Here is a 17,876-nt window from a genome sequence, read left to right on the forward strand (position 1 = left end):
AGCACCCATGCCACATATAAGGCTTCCCTTTATATGAGAGTGTAATGTTGGGGGGCAGCCATTATGCCTATGAAATCTGCCTTTATATTCCATCTTGGATGCTCATATATTAACCATATTAACCTGGTTATATGTGCAGCTAGCAATACTAAGGCCACCATGGTCACCTGTCTTTGCACATGCAGATTATTTAGGCGTGAGTTCTTCATTTCTGTTCCAAAAGATGAATCAGCCCCATTCAGATGAATGAAAAATCATTTATTAGATGCAGAAAGTTTTGTAATAAATCTGTTGTCCAGACTTCCCTGTATCTAAGGCCTCTGACTTATAACAGCAGCAGCCATGTGACTATAACAATATAAATGTGTTCTGCTTGCAAGTAAGAGTACCTTCCAGCTGTGGTGGTGGTGGAGTGGTTGGTGTGTGTGCCATTTTATGTGTACCAAGGCAAATTTACAGTGTAACCAATTTTTTAGACTGTGATCCAAACTATAGTAACCCCATCTTAGAGCCAGCCGTCGTCCCGATAGAAGAGCTAACCATAGTGCCCTAATAGCGGGCCACAGTGCCCATAGCATCCAAGCAGAGAACCCATAAAAGCCAATCAAAAAGCCACAGTGCCCATAGCATCCAGCCACAGAGCCCACAGCAGCCAGTCCTAGAGCCCACAGCAGCCAGTCCTAGAGCCCACAGCAGCCAGTCCCAGAGCCCACAACAGCCAGTCCCAGAGCCCATAACAGTCAGCCACAGTGCCCATAGTATCCAAGCAGAGAACCCATAACAGTCAGCCACAGTGCCCATAGCATCCAAGCAGAGTACCCATAACAGTCAGCCACAGTGCTTATAGTATCCAAGCAGAGAACCCATAACAGTCAGCCACAGTGCTTATAGTATCCAAGCAGAGAACCCATAACAGTCAGCCACAGTGCCCATAGCATCCAGCCACGGTGCCTATAACAACAAGACACAGTGCCCGTCGCATCCAAGCTATTGCCTAAACTATATTCTGCACAGTCCTTTTGTTGTTTGCAAAAATTTATTTAGTACTTGCTTTATTAGTATCTAGAGCTTGGAAGATGGGTGAAAGGTAGCCCTAGCAGTATTTTCAGCTTTTAAATAGACTTTGGTAAGGCCCAGGCATTCTCTTGGTCATTCTGGTGAGGCCCAGGCATTGCCTTGATCTTTTGGGTGAGGTTTCATAAAAAAAAGTTTGAGAAGCACTGGTTTACAGTATTAGATCTCACCCTAGTTCTGGATTCACAGCTTACACTACCTATGCTGCTCTATAAAGTTCTCCATGCTTCTGCAGCTGCTTCTGAAGGCACCCTATAGAGAAACAGGGAGGTGTGTGTGTGCAATGTATGAAGACATCATAGCAGCTAGCTTTCACCCACTAGCTCAGGGAAAACTGAACATTAGAGATGAGGTCTGTGAAGGGGAAAAAAAAAAAAAAAAAAAATAAAATAAAATATATATATATATATATATATATATATATATATATATATATATATATATATAGATGCCATATACAAATTATATAATGGCCAGAAATAGTGTAATTGATCATGTACACTACCGTTCAAAAGTTTGGGGTCACCCAAACAATTTTGTGTTTTCCATGAAAAGTCACTCTTCTTCACCACCATACGTTGTGAAATGAATAGAAAATAGAGTCAAGACATTGACAAGGTTAGAAATAATGATTTGTATTTGAAATAACATTGTTCTTACATCACACTTCGCTTTCGTCCAAGAATCCTCCTTTTGCAGCAATTCCAGCATTGCACACCTTTGGCATTCTAGCTATTAATCTGTTGAGGTAAGCTGGAGAAATTGCCCCCCACGCTTCTAGAAGCAGCTCCCACAAGTTGGACTGGTTGGATGGGCACTTCTGGCGTACCATACGGTCAAGCTGCTCCCACAACAGCTTAATGGGGTTCAGATCTGGTGACTGCGCTGGCCACTCCATTACCTATGATAGAATACCAGCTGCTGCTTCTGCTGTAAATAGTTCTTGCACAATTTGGAGGTGTTTAGGGTCATTGTCCTGTTGTAGGATGAAATTGGCTCCAATCAAGCGCTGTCCACTGGGTATGGCATGGCGGTGCAGAGTGATAGCCTTCCTTATTCAGAATCCCTTTTACCCTGTACAAATCTCCCACCTTACCAGCACCAAAGCAACCCCAGACCATCACATTACCTCCACCATGCTTAACAGATGGCGTCAGGCATTCTTCCAGCATCTTTTCATTTGTTCTGCGTCTCACAAACGTTCTTCTTTGTGATCCAAACACCTCAAACTGGGATTCATCCGTCCACAACACTTTTTTCCAGTCTTCCTCTGTCCAATGTCTGTGTTCTTTTCACCATCTTAATCTTTTTCTTTTATTGGCCAGTCTCAGATATGGCTTTTTCTTTGCCACTCTGCCCTGAAGCCCAAAATCCCGCAGCCGCCTCTTCACTGTAGATGATGACACTGGTGTTTTGCAGGTACTATTTAATGAAGATGCCAGTTGGGGACCTGTGAGGCGTCTGTTTCCCAAACTAGAGACTCTAATGTGCTTATCTTCTTGCTTAGTTGTGCAATGCGGCCTCCCACTTCTTTTTCTACTCTGGTTAGAGCCTGTTTGTGCTGTCCTCTGAAGGGAGTAGTACACACCGTTGTAGGAAATCTTCAATTTCTTAGCAATTTCTTGCATGGAATAGCCTTCATTTCTAAGAACAAGAATAGACTGTCAAGTTTCAGATGAAAGTTCTCTTTTTCTGGCCATTTTGAGCATTTAATTGACCCCACAAATGTGATGCTCCAGAAACACAATCTGCTCAAAGGAAGGTCAGTTTTGTAGCTTCTGTAACGAGCTAGACTGTTTTCAGATGTGTGAACATGATTGCACAAGGGTTTTCTAATCATCAGTTAGCCTTCTGAGCCAATGAGCAAACACATTGTACCATTAGAACACTGGAGTGATAGTTGCTGGAAATGGGCCTCTATACACCTATGTAGATATTGCACCAAAAACCAGACATTTGCAGCTAGAATAGTCATTTACCACATTATTACCACAATGTATAGAGTGTATTTCTTTAAAGTTAGGACTAGTTTAAAGTTATCTTCATTGAAAAGTACAGTGCTTTTCCTTCAAAAATAAGGACATTTCAATGTGACCCCAAACTTTTGAACGGTAGTGTATACACATGAAAGTTTATCCTGAAAGGTTCCCTGAAACAACAAGTATGCTTTATAACTTAAGAATAATACGAAGTAAGAAACTTAAAGATATATAGAGAAACAAGAAGGCAGAATGTGGAGCAGAGGGAAACAGAACAGACTCTGCAGACAGCAGCCGCTCATACATCTATTTTATGTGAAAGTCGCCATCCCACAATCACCAGCGGTAAGGACTAATGGAAGCAATGTACCCTATATGTTCCAAGCCAGAGTTTACCCAGAGTTACTATGTAATCAAGAGACACACTGAGCTTTACAACCACCACGCTGGCATCAGGGATCTGCAAGAAATATGAGAGCAGCAGCGAGTCATTCACACCACGCTCACAGGAAATGGGGATTTATGAGATCCTGATTCACACATTACATTAGAGACCGCTTGGTTTCATCCAATTCTGTGACATTTTGTTCCTCATTGACTTCACTTGGAAAAAAAATTGGATATTGCCTTTTCTTGCATTAGAAATTTTAATAGCAGTATCCCCAACCTGCATCTATCTGTGGCAAAACTACAACTCCCAGCATGTACTGACAGCTGTTAGTGTATTCTGCTGGGAGTTGCACCATGTCATAGAACATTACACAGTAAGGTGTTGTCTCAGCAGCTCCCCGGCTCCTCCCTCTCCCCTGAGACAATACATCATCCTTTTTGGTCTCAGGAGGCTTGGCTGGTTCTTTTCTCTAGCCCCATCCAATGAGTAATGTCATTAACTCTGACCAGCCCCTACAGCCTACATCTCCATCTTCCTGCTATACACATACATCTGCCATCCATCTCCATTAAAGGGAAAGCGTCACCATGAAGATGCTACCTAAGCTATTGGCATCATATTATAGAGCTGAAGGAGCTGAGCGGATTGATACATATCTCTATGGGAAAGGATTAAGTACAACTTTTAATTTATTGATTAAAATCTCGGATCTTTCCAAGCTAAAGAGTCCAGTCCATTAAGTGACACCGCCCACTGGACTCCTTAACACAGAGGGCACGCCTCTTAGTGAATCCCCCTATAAGGATTAAAACTACAACTACAACTCCCAACACAACCTGAAGAAGATGCGGCCACCAGCGCTGGAGCAGGGGAGATAAGAGCACTTTATTTCTATTATCCTGCCTATCCAAAAATGGGTCTGGCTGGACTGCATGTATATGGGGTGGTGGGAAGAATAGCTGCTATGTAAGGTATATGGGCACTATTACAGGGGTGTAGGCAGCAGTGTGTCAAGAGAAGATTCATGATGAGGCACGTGTACTTGCTAGTTACACTTCCCCCAAATAAGTTCCAGCCACAGTCACCCAATATCAGCTACAGAACAGCAGCAGCCATAGTGTCCTTATATCGACAGCACAGTCCTGCTCCCACAAATGCAGAACTAGGGTGAATGCATAATAGAAAGTTGCACCCATCCAGATTTCAGGAATACTGAACTGTATCTTCACTCTTTCCAACACATGCTTTCTCATCTGGTTTTAAAATTCTACGTAGTCACACAAGGGTTTTGCAAGAAACATTTCAAGTGGAGAAGCTGACGCATGTAAATAAATGCACAACAGGTGCACATGGACTCAATAAATGCGGCCCTTCTCTGCAGATGGATATGAGCTTTACAGATGTGCACTGAGTAATACTCCTCCAGTACTATTGGGAAGTGCGGCCACTGTAAACCGTGCAAAAGACTCACGTAAAAGTCCAAAAAGACCACGTGCAGAAAACCCTAATGCACGAGAGAGAAGACTGTCTGCACGATCAGAGAAAACTGTAATGTGTAGAAGCCAAAGGTGAAAAAAAAACTTTCATTCCACTGAATTCAATGTATTCATTACATTTGGGAATTTATCTTGAACATATGTAGTATCCAGACCTGTAAGTTATTCTGTGTATCTAGAGCAGAGCCGGCACCAGTGTATTCATTATCAGGGACTATCCTATCGTGGTGACCGGAGGAGGACATGGTTGATGGAACAGTGTCAGCTAGTACTTGTAGTGCCTCTCGCTTTATGGCAGAGAAGTAACAGACAACATTTCTTGGAGTGCCTAGATAGACACTGGTGTCCCCTTAGAGTCACTTTGTCAAGGGTGAGGGGCTGGACAAGTGGTATATCGTCTATTTCCCCTGGGGTGCTTCCTAGTGATGGCATCCTGGCTGCTGGTAGGTGGAAGGCCTGTGATGTTGTGCATGTGGTATATACTAAGAGACAGGACTCAATAATGGAGGCTCAGAGCTTAACAGTTCCAATAACAGTACCTTAGATGGCAGGTAAATGGCACTACACTCCCGGGTGTCCACTCCTAAGAGTCCCCTTCTCAGCCTAATTCTGCCTTCAGACAAGAAAAAAAGTTTGAACATGGAAAAGAAAGTCCTTCAGGTCAGGGTAAAACTGTAGGCACTCTTCACCCATTCACAGCGCACCTTACATGCTGGGAGGAATAAAGTCACATGGGTGGAGGAGAACCAAATGTCGTGTTGGACATTGTGGAGGTAGGACACAAGCCAGATAGCTCTCCACAGTGGTCCTATCTGGGCCCTGGCCCTCTGCCTGGTCCCTGTTCTCTAAAAGGTCAGTCTTAGAACCCCGTATGGGAAGGACGCAAGACAGAACACCTCCAACAACTTTCCTAGTTTGCATAAAGACTAAGGGCCACATGTATCATCCGGCGAACGGATGATTTTTGGCGGAAAGTGCCGATTTGCGTATTATTTTATACGCAAATGGCCGATTTGCGAATAAAATATTCGCAAATCGGCACTTTCCGCCGAGTACGCCAGGGGGCGGAAAGGGGGCGGAAAGTCCTCAGCTGGCGTAGGTTTTCGGCGGTGCGCACCGGCGCGCACAGTATTTATGTACAGGCAGTCCGCCTCTACATAAATCCCCGTACCGCCGGAGCTGCGGGGGCATTTTTAAGTCCGGCGTAAAAAAACGCCGGACTTAATAAATGCCTCCCTAACTGTTTCAGTCATTCTCTATGGACGTCAGTGTCATCTTTGGTGAGCATGCGCGCGGCTTCAGATGGGGATACCTCGGTTGGCGGGACCGGGTCCAGGAGCGGGACATCGTGGAAGTGGGAGGTATATGGGTCTGCACCAGGGGTTGGCCAGGCTCTGCCCGGCTCAGGGGGTGACAGGTTCCCTTTAACTACCTTTAATAGACTCTGTGATTTCTGGCAGTCCACCTACACAGCACACACCGCAACCTTGGAACACTTCCCTTTCTGAGGGTGGCGGTTCCGATAGTCCGGGAGGGTCACTACACCACTCTGGCCATCTTTGATCACTCTAACCCAAGGGACCCAGTAGCAACCCGGCAGGACACTGACCACAGGGGAAAAAGGTATAACCGGCCTCCTAAAATAAAAGCAGGTGTGCCATCACACCTGTGTGCCCACCTGGCACTAGCATTATGGATTAACACCTCGAGGTCCGGCTGTATCTTTGCCATCCACCACCGTAGTGGTGTCACATTTCACCACCTAGCAAGTGACCCTTCGATCCTCCGATATAACACCACACCGGGGACTCACCACAGATAGACCAGAGAGTTACTCCCGCTTTAGTAGAGAGGCACCTAGAGAATTCTAGCAAGTTAAAGAAACTAATGTTATCCTCCAGAGGTGGCAGTAGAGAGCAGAAAGTAAATGTGAATGCAAATGCATGTAAGTGATTGGATTTACCACTATGTTTACTAGTTGAATTTCTGGTAACAGTAGAAAAGTGCAAAGGAACGACTTTATGATACATTATTACAGTAAAGCCTGATCAGGTTATTCTTCACTACACTAAGCTATAAAAGTTATCCCCACTAACTAGCTGAATGCTGGGGGTCCGACCTCAGAGTACCCCAATTAAAAACTCTGAAGCATGTACCCCCCAGTATAAAGTACCAGAGGAGGGAGCACTGGACCATTTTGCCTTGGCCAGGGTATTAAGATACAGGGCAAGGACAGCAAACTAAACCTTTGCCCCCGCTAAAGAGTGTAGCTCCAGCTCTGGTGTGATACAGCTCACAATACCTTGATGTGTAAGAGCCCCTAGCAAAGTGATTGAAAGTCTATTTGCATTACAAAGCACAGGAGACGAAAACTGTCCAGAGACGTTGGATTTTGACATTTTCGTCATAATTCTGTGACAATCTAATAACAATCCGGCCTGCAGACAGTCACTGGTATCAATCCTCAGGGGAAACCAGCATCTACAAATGCAGAGTCTATAGTGGCCAAAAAACAGGATAAGAGACCCACATCTCTACTACAGTAATTTAATATGAATCTACATTTCTTCGTATTTCTTTGTAACCATCTGAGCTTTATGGGGGAGATTTATCAAACATGGTGTAAAGTGAAACTGGCCCAGTCGCCCGCAGCAACCAATCAGATTCCACCTTATATTCCTTATAGACTCTTTGGAAAATGAAAGGTGGAATCTGATTGGTTGCTAGGGGCAACTGAGCCAGTTTCACTTTACTGGTTTGATAAATCTCCCCTTATATTTTCAAAACAGAGCTCCAAATCTCATGCATAGACACATTAAAGTCAGAGTTAAATTGAAAAATTCTGTCTGGGAGAAGTCACCGCTAGAGGGAGCTCATGAGCTTATTGCATACTGTGTAGACATTAAACGTAATAATAACACTGTATGCAGTGGTGGTTGCTGGTGGACAGAATTTACAAAATTATATATTGTAACTCCACATAAATTTGGAGTTGTGTATTTTGAGGGGTAAAATTGAAAAAAACTCCTGACAGTTCAGTATTGTATTTAATACCATAAGATTGCAAGCTACTTGTTTTAAGCCTGTTTTACATTCCATACATGTTGTTGGTGTGCAACCTGCTGGAAACAAACATACAAACAGGTTCAAAAGGACTTATGATATATGATAATTGGCCAAATAGGCCAATTTGCATGTTGTTGTTTTTTTCCCATATATGTATAGACATTGAACAATTCTGTATAACATAGATACCATTGCAATCTGCATCATAAGCCCTATTGAACCATGTCACAAGGTTGGAATGTACCAACCTTCTGTTAGTTTCCCTTTGAAGGGGTTATCCAGAATTAGAAATTAGTAATTTTTTTACCAGCACCACCCATGTCCTCAGGTTGTATGTGGTATTGCAATTTAACTCTTATTTCAATGGAACTGACCTGCAAAACCACTTCCAAAAAAGAGTGGTGCTGTTTCTGCTGTGTCTGGAAGACAGCGGACATGGTTTTTCTAAGCCTGGATGATTGTAAATTATAAACTAATTCAAAATTGTATTTGTATAAAAGCCTGAAAAACAAAAGATCCCCAAAACACTTTTTAAAACTAAACATAAGAATGCTAAAGAATATATATATATTTAACTTTTTTGGGGTTCACTGTGCTCTCTAAACTAAAGTTGTAAAGCTACAATTCCCATCATGCCCTGAGAGCAGTATTATGAGAACTGTAGTTTTGCAGCAGCCAGAAAGGGAGAGGTTGGGGAGAATTGGTCGAAGACCTGTATCAATGGTGTCAAACATGTGCCCCCCTCCCACTGCTGCAAAATTACTGGGCAGCCCAAAAGCATGATGGGAATTATAGCTTTGCAACATCTGGAGGTCCACAGGTGACCTAAACAGTATTAAAGGGGTTGTCCAGCGAAAATCTTTTTCGTTCAAATCAACTAGTTTCAGAAAGTTTATATAGATTTGTAATTTACTTCTATTAAAAAATCTCAAGGCTTCCCATACTTAGCTGCTGTATGTCCTGCATTAAATGTTGTTTAATTTTCAGTCTGACACACTGCTCTCTGTTGACACCTCTGGCCGAGACAGGAACTTTGTCTCCAATAGAAAACCTCTTCTGTTCTGGACAGTTCCTGTCTCGGCCAGAGATGTCAGCAGAGAGCACTGTGTCAGACTGAAAATAAAACATTTTCTGCATGACATACAGCAGCTAATAAGTATGGGAAGCCTTGAGATTTTTTAATAGAAGTAAATTACAAATCTAAATAACTTTCTGACACCAGTTGATTTGAAAGAAAAAGATTTTCGCTGGATAATCCCTTTAAAGGGTAGAGATTCTGTGACTTTTTCCTTATTCACCCAGCTTTGGGGGCTTCAGCCCTCCCAGTCACCCCCACTGTATAAGGTAATGCACAAAGCCCCTATCATACAAATGTAGCACATTGCAGGATGATCTATGGCGCTGTTGAAGTCGATTGGAGCCGCAGTATTTATAATAAGCGGAAACTTTGGAAAGCTTTGTGTTACCCAACTCTATGAGAGCGGTGATTAATACTTATGAGAAGTGCGGCTGCTGAGGAAGAGCAGAGCTGGAGAAGTATGCAGGCAGTGTTCAGGCTGATGATCCTCCCACCCCATGCAGGAAGTTTGTTCTCATCTGACATCAGCACAGGGCTTGATAGAAAACAGGCAATGCTTGTGAGGAGCTCAGACTAGTGCAGAACAGTAGAGAGGACGGGACAGGCTGCTGCTGCTGCTGCCCATGATGAAGGAGCATTGCTCAGCCTACAGTACAGTGTGTCTCAGCTGCAGCGGTGGCCCTGAAGCCACCATGCAGAGCCTGGAGCCTGAATATATGTCCATGTGTTTGTTTGCAGAGGATTCCTATCAGAAACTTGCCATGGACACCCTGGAAGAGTTGGACTGGTGCTTGGATCAGCTGGAGACCATTCAGACATATAGATCGGTCAGCGAGATGGCCTCGAATAAGGTGAGTGAGGGTCCGCCAGTGACCACCAATGTGTGTGTGCTGTGTACAATTCAAGACTTATTCAAGAAATATCCCAAGGAATGTCTAAGCACGTGGAAGGCGCCTTCCCGGGGAGAAGAAGAACATGTAGCGTGCTGTAGTCTTCAACATGTGGCTGTCCAGCTGCTGCAAAACTACAACTCTCAGCATGTACGGACAGCCACAGGTCGCAGACCTCTAGGGGCTGAATTTCTACGAATCGTGCATTGTTACGGAACTGGATTGCAAATTCTTGCCTGGTTGTGGGGGACTACTAGTAACAGCATGTCCAGCTAGGCAATCTATAGTTGGTAAAGTTTAACAAATTTTTCATAGCTCATATAGGAAGAATTGTGATGTCTGTTTATGGTGAAGTTACGTAGACGATGCGATTCCTTCTACAGGGGGATTCAGAATTACAAAGGAAAATGGGAATTGTAGTCCCAGGCTGGATGAAGAACTGTTGTCTTATATTAGTGATCCCCAGATGTTGTGATACTACAACTCCTAGCGTGTCCTGACCGCCTCCAGGAAATCTTAACTCCCAGCACACCATGACAAAGTTCATTGAAACTACATATCTTAGCATGTGCTGACAGCCTGTAGTGACACCACAACTCCCAGAATACCCTGACAGCCTTTATAAAAAGCACAACTCCAAACATACCCTGATAACTTTCACTGAAACTACAACTCCCAGCATGCCTTGTTCTGTGAAGCTACAACTCCAAACATGCCCTGATCGCTTTCAGTAAAACCACAACTTTCAGCATCCCCTGACAGTCTTTGGCTGTCGGGGCATGCTGGGAGTTGTAGTTCTGCGACTGCTGGAGCCCCAACAGTTGGACGACCTTGAAAGGATAGCGATTCCTAATATCCCGTGCAATGCAGAAGAAGCTGAAGTTAAGTGACGGCCATAGAGCTAAAGAAGGTGCTCAGTGCAGTAGAGCTGAGTTTGCACTTTAGAGCACTTAGCATTAATATTACAACTGTAAGCATGAAAGGAAGGTTAGGGGACAAATTCAGCTCTGCTACATCCATCTAGTGAATGTTACAGACGTTCCCTCTGATACCGATTATTTGAGGATTACGGAGATTTCACTACATTGCGCTGACTGCCCCCGATCTTTTCTCTTGGGGATTATACAACCGAGATGTAGAGGATCAAAGATCATAGATTTACAAGCAATAGACTTGATACATTTACGTATGTAGCAGAGCTGAGTTTTATGACTGGATTAGAGCAGTCCTTCCCAACTATTGGCTGACCAGCTGTGGGTAAACTACAACCCCCATCATGTCCCAACAGTCAAAGGCTGGAGACCCACAGGGTGGGGAACGCTGTATTAAAGCTTTGTTTTACAGATGTGTTACAGATGTAGCAGAGCTGGATTTTATGAATGTATTAGGGTTAGGTGTTACAGATGTAGCAGAGCTGGATTTTATGAATGTATTAGGGTTAGGTGTTACAGATGTAGCAGAGCTAAACGTTATGACTGTATTAGAGCAGTAGTCTTCAACCAGTCTCCAGCTGTTAACAGACTACAACTCTCAGCATGACTGGACCGTCAACAGCACAGACTGGAAACCTCTGTACCCTCTGTATTAGAGCTACATTTTACAGATGTAGCAGAACCCAGTTTTATCAATGCGTTTAAGTTGGGTTTTATGGATATTTTAGTGCGGAGTATTGTGAATTTAGCAGAGCTGAGTTTTACAGATTTTGTAGCAGAGTTGAATTTTATGAATGTATCAGAGATGTAGCAGAGCTGAGTTTTTCATGCATTTTATGTCACTTTCCAGCTGTTGTCAAACTACAACTCCCATTATTCCTAAATTTAGAAGAGTTGAGTTCGGCAGATGGAACAGTTTTGGATTTAGGAATATATAAAAGTTGAGTTTTGCGGATGTAGCAGAGTTGGATTTCACGAATATAACAGAGCTGAGGTTTTCTTTTAATGCATTAGAGCAGTGGTGTCGAACCTGTGACTCTCCAGCTGTCGCCGAAACTACAACTCCCAGCATGCCCGGACAGTCGACTGTTTGAGAACTGCTATGGAGTACTGTATTATACCTACATTTTACAGATGTATCAGCGTTCGGTCTTATGGATGCGTCAGAGCTGCATTTTAAGAGTTGAGTTTTATAAACACATTAGTGCTGGACTTTATTTGAGTTTTAGTTGGGTTTTGCAGATGTAGCAGAGTTGGACTTTGACTGTATCAGAATGAATATTCTGATGTGACGGACTTGCTGTGTTTTCCTATAGGAATGTAGCTGGGAAAAAGCAGCACAGAAAAAAACTGAAGAAAATATAATAATTTGTGTTTGCAGATTTCATTGCGAATTTGCTGCAGATGATTGCACAGGAGGCGGAAATGACATATATTGGTGCAAGAATCTGCTATTATCTAACTGCTGGGTCTTTGTCCTTTATTTAGTTAAGTTCTTGGCCGCAGATTTGGTTTTGCTTTTTGATGAAGCGATAGATTGTGTTTGCTCATGGCGTGTGGATGCCAGGCTCAGGATTGGCACAAGTTTACCAAACATTCTTATCACTTCCGTGCTGTTTATCCATGACACCCTGGCACATTAACGGTGATCTATCTGACAACTGATCAGCCAGATTACCCCTGGTATAAATTTAAGAATTGTTCATGGGTTAGAGATCTATGGTTCTTAGTTCAGTCAAGGGAAAGCCATAAATGTCCTGCTGCAGACTGTACCTTATACTGTGGGCCATTTCAAGTTGTGTCGTCCAAAAAAAAAAAAAAAAGCATATAATTTTAATTTTTCCCCCTATTATTCATCGTCTACACCGCCTTTTACAGTCATGGCTGATGCTTCCAAAACAGACGATTGATTACTATGGAGTGTGGAAGGTTTACTACCCACCCTCTACACCGGTGGTCTCCAACATGTTGCTCTCCAGCTGTTGCAAAAATGCAGCTCCGACAGGTGCAGCATGCTGGGAGTTGTAGTTTCAGACAGCTGGAGATGTCTGCCCAACAATATCCGATCTTCATTTGACCGCCAGTTTGGGCTGTACATGGTAATCGTGTTTTAGGCAGCTCATCCAGTAGGAAGTAAGAAAGTATATTGTATACATCTTTACCCCATTTCCATTCTTTTTTAATCCAGGGGGTCAAAAAGTACATCAAACCCAAAGAAAGTGTAGCACAAAAAATGAGACAATAAAAACTGCAAAAAATTAGACCAAAAACTGTATAAGCCTTTATTTACATGTTCAGTCATTTTTCAGGACCGTATATGAGGTCTGCGATCATCCGCAATACGAAAAATTGTGTCCATGTTTCTGTGATAGTTCAGAAATTGGGAATTGTTTAAAATGATTATTCATTCATATTCTTACAGATTTTTGGACGTTTTACGGATGTTTGATCCGTAAAAATTATGGATCCGCAAAAATTACATTATCCTCCAACAAAACCTTTGGCTAAAGGGAAGGAGCCCCAGTGCTTGATGATGCCCAATATTTATAGCTGTTGATGGCCCCAAGTAGCGCCAACAATGAAGAACAGTTGCTTTGGAAAGGAAACTATGACCCTAAGGCCGAATGTGAAGTCATGATCATGGGGGACTCACATCACAGAGCCCCAACTCGGTGTAATATCAAAGATAAATTGTGATGCAGTTCCTCCTTAAGAACAATTAGTTGCAAAGGATGAGGATACTTTATAGCTAGATTACCTGCTGGGAATCTTTTGGATTACTTTATATTACTACACGTAAAAAATATGCAACTTGTTAACATAATATCTACAATGATTGTGAACATTTGCTGCCCCCCTAAAAAAAATCGCCCTGCATAAAAATCCCTTTGCAAACTAGCCGTATGGCACCGATAAAATTCTGTAGCCGGGGATCGACAGCTCATAGACACTTGTTTTGAAAACAGGATGTATTAGGAAAGAATAAGAGGAAGAGATTGGGAACGAGTAGAAAGAATGAGCAGACCCCCCCACCTTCTCCAATAACACTGTAAAATGTGACCCACCTTCCTGACACCTCGCTCCCTGAGTTCCTGGCCCGGCGTTACCCCGGCCAAACTACGTCATGGCAGCAGGAGAGTGGGCAAGACGCAGCTGTTAAGTGTGACTCCAGTTTCCTGTCTCCTTCCTGACTTAGGTAGAAGAGTCTATGATTGCAACAACAAAAGCCTCGGCTCTCTCCAGACTGCAGGGGATTAGCCAAATTGATTCAAGACATTTAGAGACATTAGATTTCATGCAAAAACCTTGTTCTCTGAGGAAAGAAAACACCCAGTGGGTATTTATTGTTTAGGAAGCCAGTGTAACGTCGGTGGTAGAGAAAGGAATAATATTACAATTTTACAGTCTGGAACTTAGATTTGACCTCTGCCTGAGAACGGCGGGGATTGTGTCCGTTCCTGCAACGCACAAAGGGAGGGATTATAGATGATGTATTTGGAAAACAAGGGTGTGATCCCTAGCGTCCTGCAACTCAAAGGTGACTTTTGCACCATTGAATGGAATGTTTTTCTCCCTTTCTCTTAAAACTTTACCAAGGCTTGGTAAAAGTCCGGAGGTTTTAGTCTATTGTAGATCTAAGGCGACAACTATGCAATAACTTTGGTCATGTGATGTTAAGTTACACTTCCAAAAATCTTGTGCAATTTGTTTTTGACTTTCTGTTGTGTATGTTTTTTGGATTTGTAATTTGGCTGTCAAAAAGCAGATTGCAGACAGTCTCATAAGACTTAAATTGTGGCCTATGATGGCACAGTTGCTTGCAACCTTAAACCATCATTTTAGCAGACAGCCGTATCGTGGTTGCCTTACATTGAGTGCTGCAATGTGACGGCACGGGGGAACAGTGCAGATCTCCAAAATCTCCAGATTTCCAAAAATTTAGCTATGTTTTTTTCAACATGGGAGTCTTTGTATAAGATATGCCATTAAAGGGAATTGTATCAGCTCTGATGCATAGGAAGGTGACCCTGCACTTTTTGACCCTCTCTTAGCCTATAAACTGTTCCTGCAGCCATAGAGGCTATAGGGGCACTATATGCGGCATAGGTTGCTAACTCTGCTCTCCCCTCAGGATGTCTGATGAACGTCCCGGCCGGTGACACCTCCACCGGATCCCTGAATGCAGTCATTGTCCCCTCACAGCTCAGCGGGGCTTAAAAACATAAGTCAGCGTGTAACATGACAGCTTGGCAACAGCCATCCGGATTTTTACTTCCAGGGAGCCGCAGTGAAGCTTGGAAACGTTACTCGCAGGATAAATACTTTTTTTGTTCGTCGTCTTTTTCCTGATTTTCTCCAGTTAATTAACTAGCGGAGGAATTTGGAAAATGTGTTTGCCAGGAGAGTTTACTCGACGTGTTTGTCGCTTTTATTTTAGAATTTTGTTTTTGCGTTCGCTCACATAGCACGTAATTAAAATCCCTCTGTAAATATTCAGCGTGTCGGGATGGTATACAGCACCAGATGGATTCTGGGAAACAACATACAGACTCGTCCGGTCCTTAGAGGCAAATGTGTTTACTTCTAGATAGAGAATGATCTGAGCCCCTTCCACCCAATAGGTCTGAAAGTTGGCCAAAGGGCCCAGGTCATTGACACGTAGATACTTGTATGTATTATAGTGACCCATGTCCTGTGCACTCAGTAACAAAATATGACTTAGACTTTTAATGCCTTTGTCTAGGAAGCCAGCAGGGAAGGAAGCCACATTATTACAGAGGACACAATAGATAGCTGAAACTGCGTAAATTACTTCCTCTGCAGCCTCTTAACATGCAGAAAAATAAGAATAAGGAACTCATTACAGGCCAGGCCGGGAGCGCTAACTCTGTGACTACTTAAGAGGAAAAGAAAAGTTAAATAACACATTGCTGGATGAATATATCGCCCATGCAGCCGCCCACTTGGTGTCCATAGGTTTTCCTGCCTCCTGTCTGAGAGGTTCTTAGGGCCCTATTCCACCGGACGATTATCGTTCAGATTATCGTTAAATCGTTCGAATCTAAACGATAATCGTTCGGTTGAAATGCAGTGAACAATTAACGACAGAACGAGAAATCCTTGATCGCTGGACCTGGACCTATTTTTATCGCTGCTCGTTCGCAAATCGTTCGCATTGAATAAGACGTTGTTCGGTGGTTCGCAGTAGATACGAACGCAATAGCGAAGAAAAAACTATCGCAAATACGATCATAAGTAATGATTATCGTTCCATGGAAATGAGTGAACGTTTTCAGGTCTTTCGCAATAGCGGTCGTTTGAGATCGTTAATCGTTAACGATTATGCGAATGATAATTGTCCGGTTGAATAGGGCCCTTATTTTCACCAGTGGCACGGGAATCGTCTTCAGTGAGGAGACATTAACCATGCTTATAGAGAAAAGGCCATACTCATGGACTCCCATTAACATGGCAGGCCATGAGCTTAAAAACAGCTTAATGGTCTTAATGGAGGTACTGGTTCTCCTTGAAGAAACTAAGTTACTGTATGTATGGAAACTTAAAGACAATGCTTTATGGGACAAGGTATACAAATTAGTTCTCCTCCACAAGGCAGAAAACTGTCTCTGTGGTGCCACCTATAGACAAATACTGTGTAAACCATGAGAAGAACCCCCAATAAAACAACAGATCATGAGCTACCAGACAACACTACCATTGCATATCCCCTAATGGAAACTATGTGAGGTACTGGTTCTCATTGAACATATCCAGATACCTATAAAGTCTTACAAACAATGCCTTATGGGAAAAGGTATGCAAATTAGCTATCTTCTAGAGGGGAGAAAACTGAGTCTCTAATACCCCCTACTGGATAAGTCAAATGTGACCATTAGAAGAGTCACATGAGTAGAGGTATTAGCCAAAAAGCAAGAGGGGTGCTAGAACCCCGGAACAGTTGTTTACAGATATGTGTTACTGGACATTGACTTTCAAGGTAGCTATCTACGATAGGGGGTGCTAGAGGTTTTTTTTTCCCTTCCTGGAGGGGAGCTTATTTGGATACTCCAAGGGAAAAAATAGAATCAGACAGGAAAAACTCATTCCAGCCAGTTTCCTAATGGCGCAGGCCATATCTATGTGCCCTTTCGTGCTTGATAAGGAAAATGGAAGCCACTTTAATCTTTTGAAAGTTGTTCATGTACCAGCTCCATCTAAGGCCTGTGCTGGATAATGACCTATGACGTTGTGTTGGTGTATATCTGAAGCTGTCATGGCCCCAGACTGACATTGAGGAACACCATGTGTGAAGTTTTATGTACGGGGGAGCGTCATCCAAGACTTTTCTATAACCTGGCACCACAGCATTACTAGCGCAGCCATGTAACCCTGGCTAGCAGTTTGTCTATTTGATTGCTTGTTCCCATAGATCTACAATAAAATTCCAGGAAAAAGGAAGCTGCCGAGAAAGACCAGATGTGACATTGGTACCAACAGCAAAGAAGAATTGTTATTCTGGGGATGCCTGGGAATCCACCTTGGAGTACGTGTATATCTCCGCAGAACATTGAAACAAAGGAAGTCCTATATGAGACAATAGGAAGGGGCACTTCTGTCATCAAGATGGGCAAAGGCGTAGAGGACTTGTCTCCAGTATGGTCAGAAGACACGTACGAAGCATTAAGGAGATCCATCTACTGCCTCTGTCAGTTACTTCTAACGCTATTTTTGGGCTCGGAGCCAAGAGCCTATGTGCCTCTCCGCACAGAGTGCCGGTATCATTTGTTTTGTTAGACTGCCAGCGGAGATAGTTTGCCCACTAATACGTGTCGCTTCCTCTGCCTGCTGCCAGCTTGTTTAGTCTTTAGCATTCCCAGGAACCTGCTATATGATTTGCCTGTAAGATAAAACAAAGAAGCGCAGGCTTAGTGCTGAAATGTTTTCATCCTGCTTGCAAGGTCACGTCCTC

The 17,876-nt window shown here is 43.1% G+C and overlaps 1 protein-coding gene across 2 annotated transcripts in view; it reads left to right on the forward strand.

The window, feature by feature from the left end:
• Positions 1-17,876, forward strand: part of PDE4B (phosphodiesterase 4B) — a 226,194-nt gene that overhangs the window by 194,357 nt on the left and 13,961 nt on the right. For both annotated transcript variants that reach the window (XM_069981385.1, XM_069981386.1), the window contains exon 6: positions 9,823-9,935. In XM_069981385.1, the coding sequence (XP_069837486.1) occupies positions 9,823-9,935 (113 nt within the window). The remainder of the gene's footprint in view (positions 1-9,822; positions 9,936-17,876) is intronic.

Source organism: Dendropsophus ebraccatus, chromosome 8, assembly GCF_027789765.1.
Source record: "Dendropsophus ebraccatus isolate aDenEbr1 chromosome 8, aDenEbr1.pat, whole genome shotgun sequence".
Lineage (NCBI taxonomy): Eukaryota > Metazoa > Chordata > Amphibia > Anura > Hylidae > Dendropsophus > Dendropsophus ebraccatus.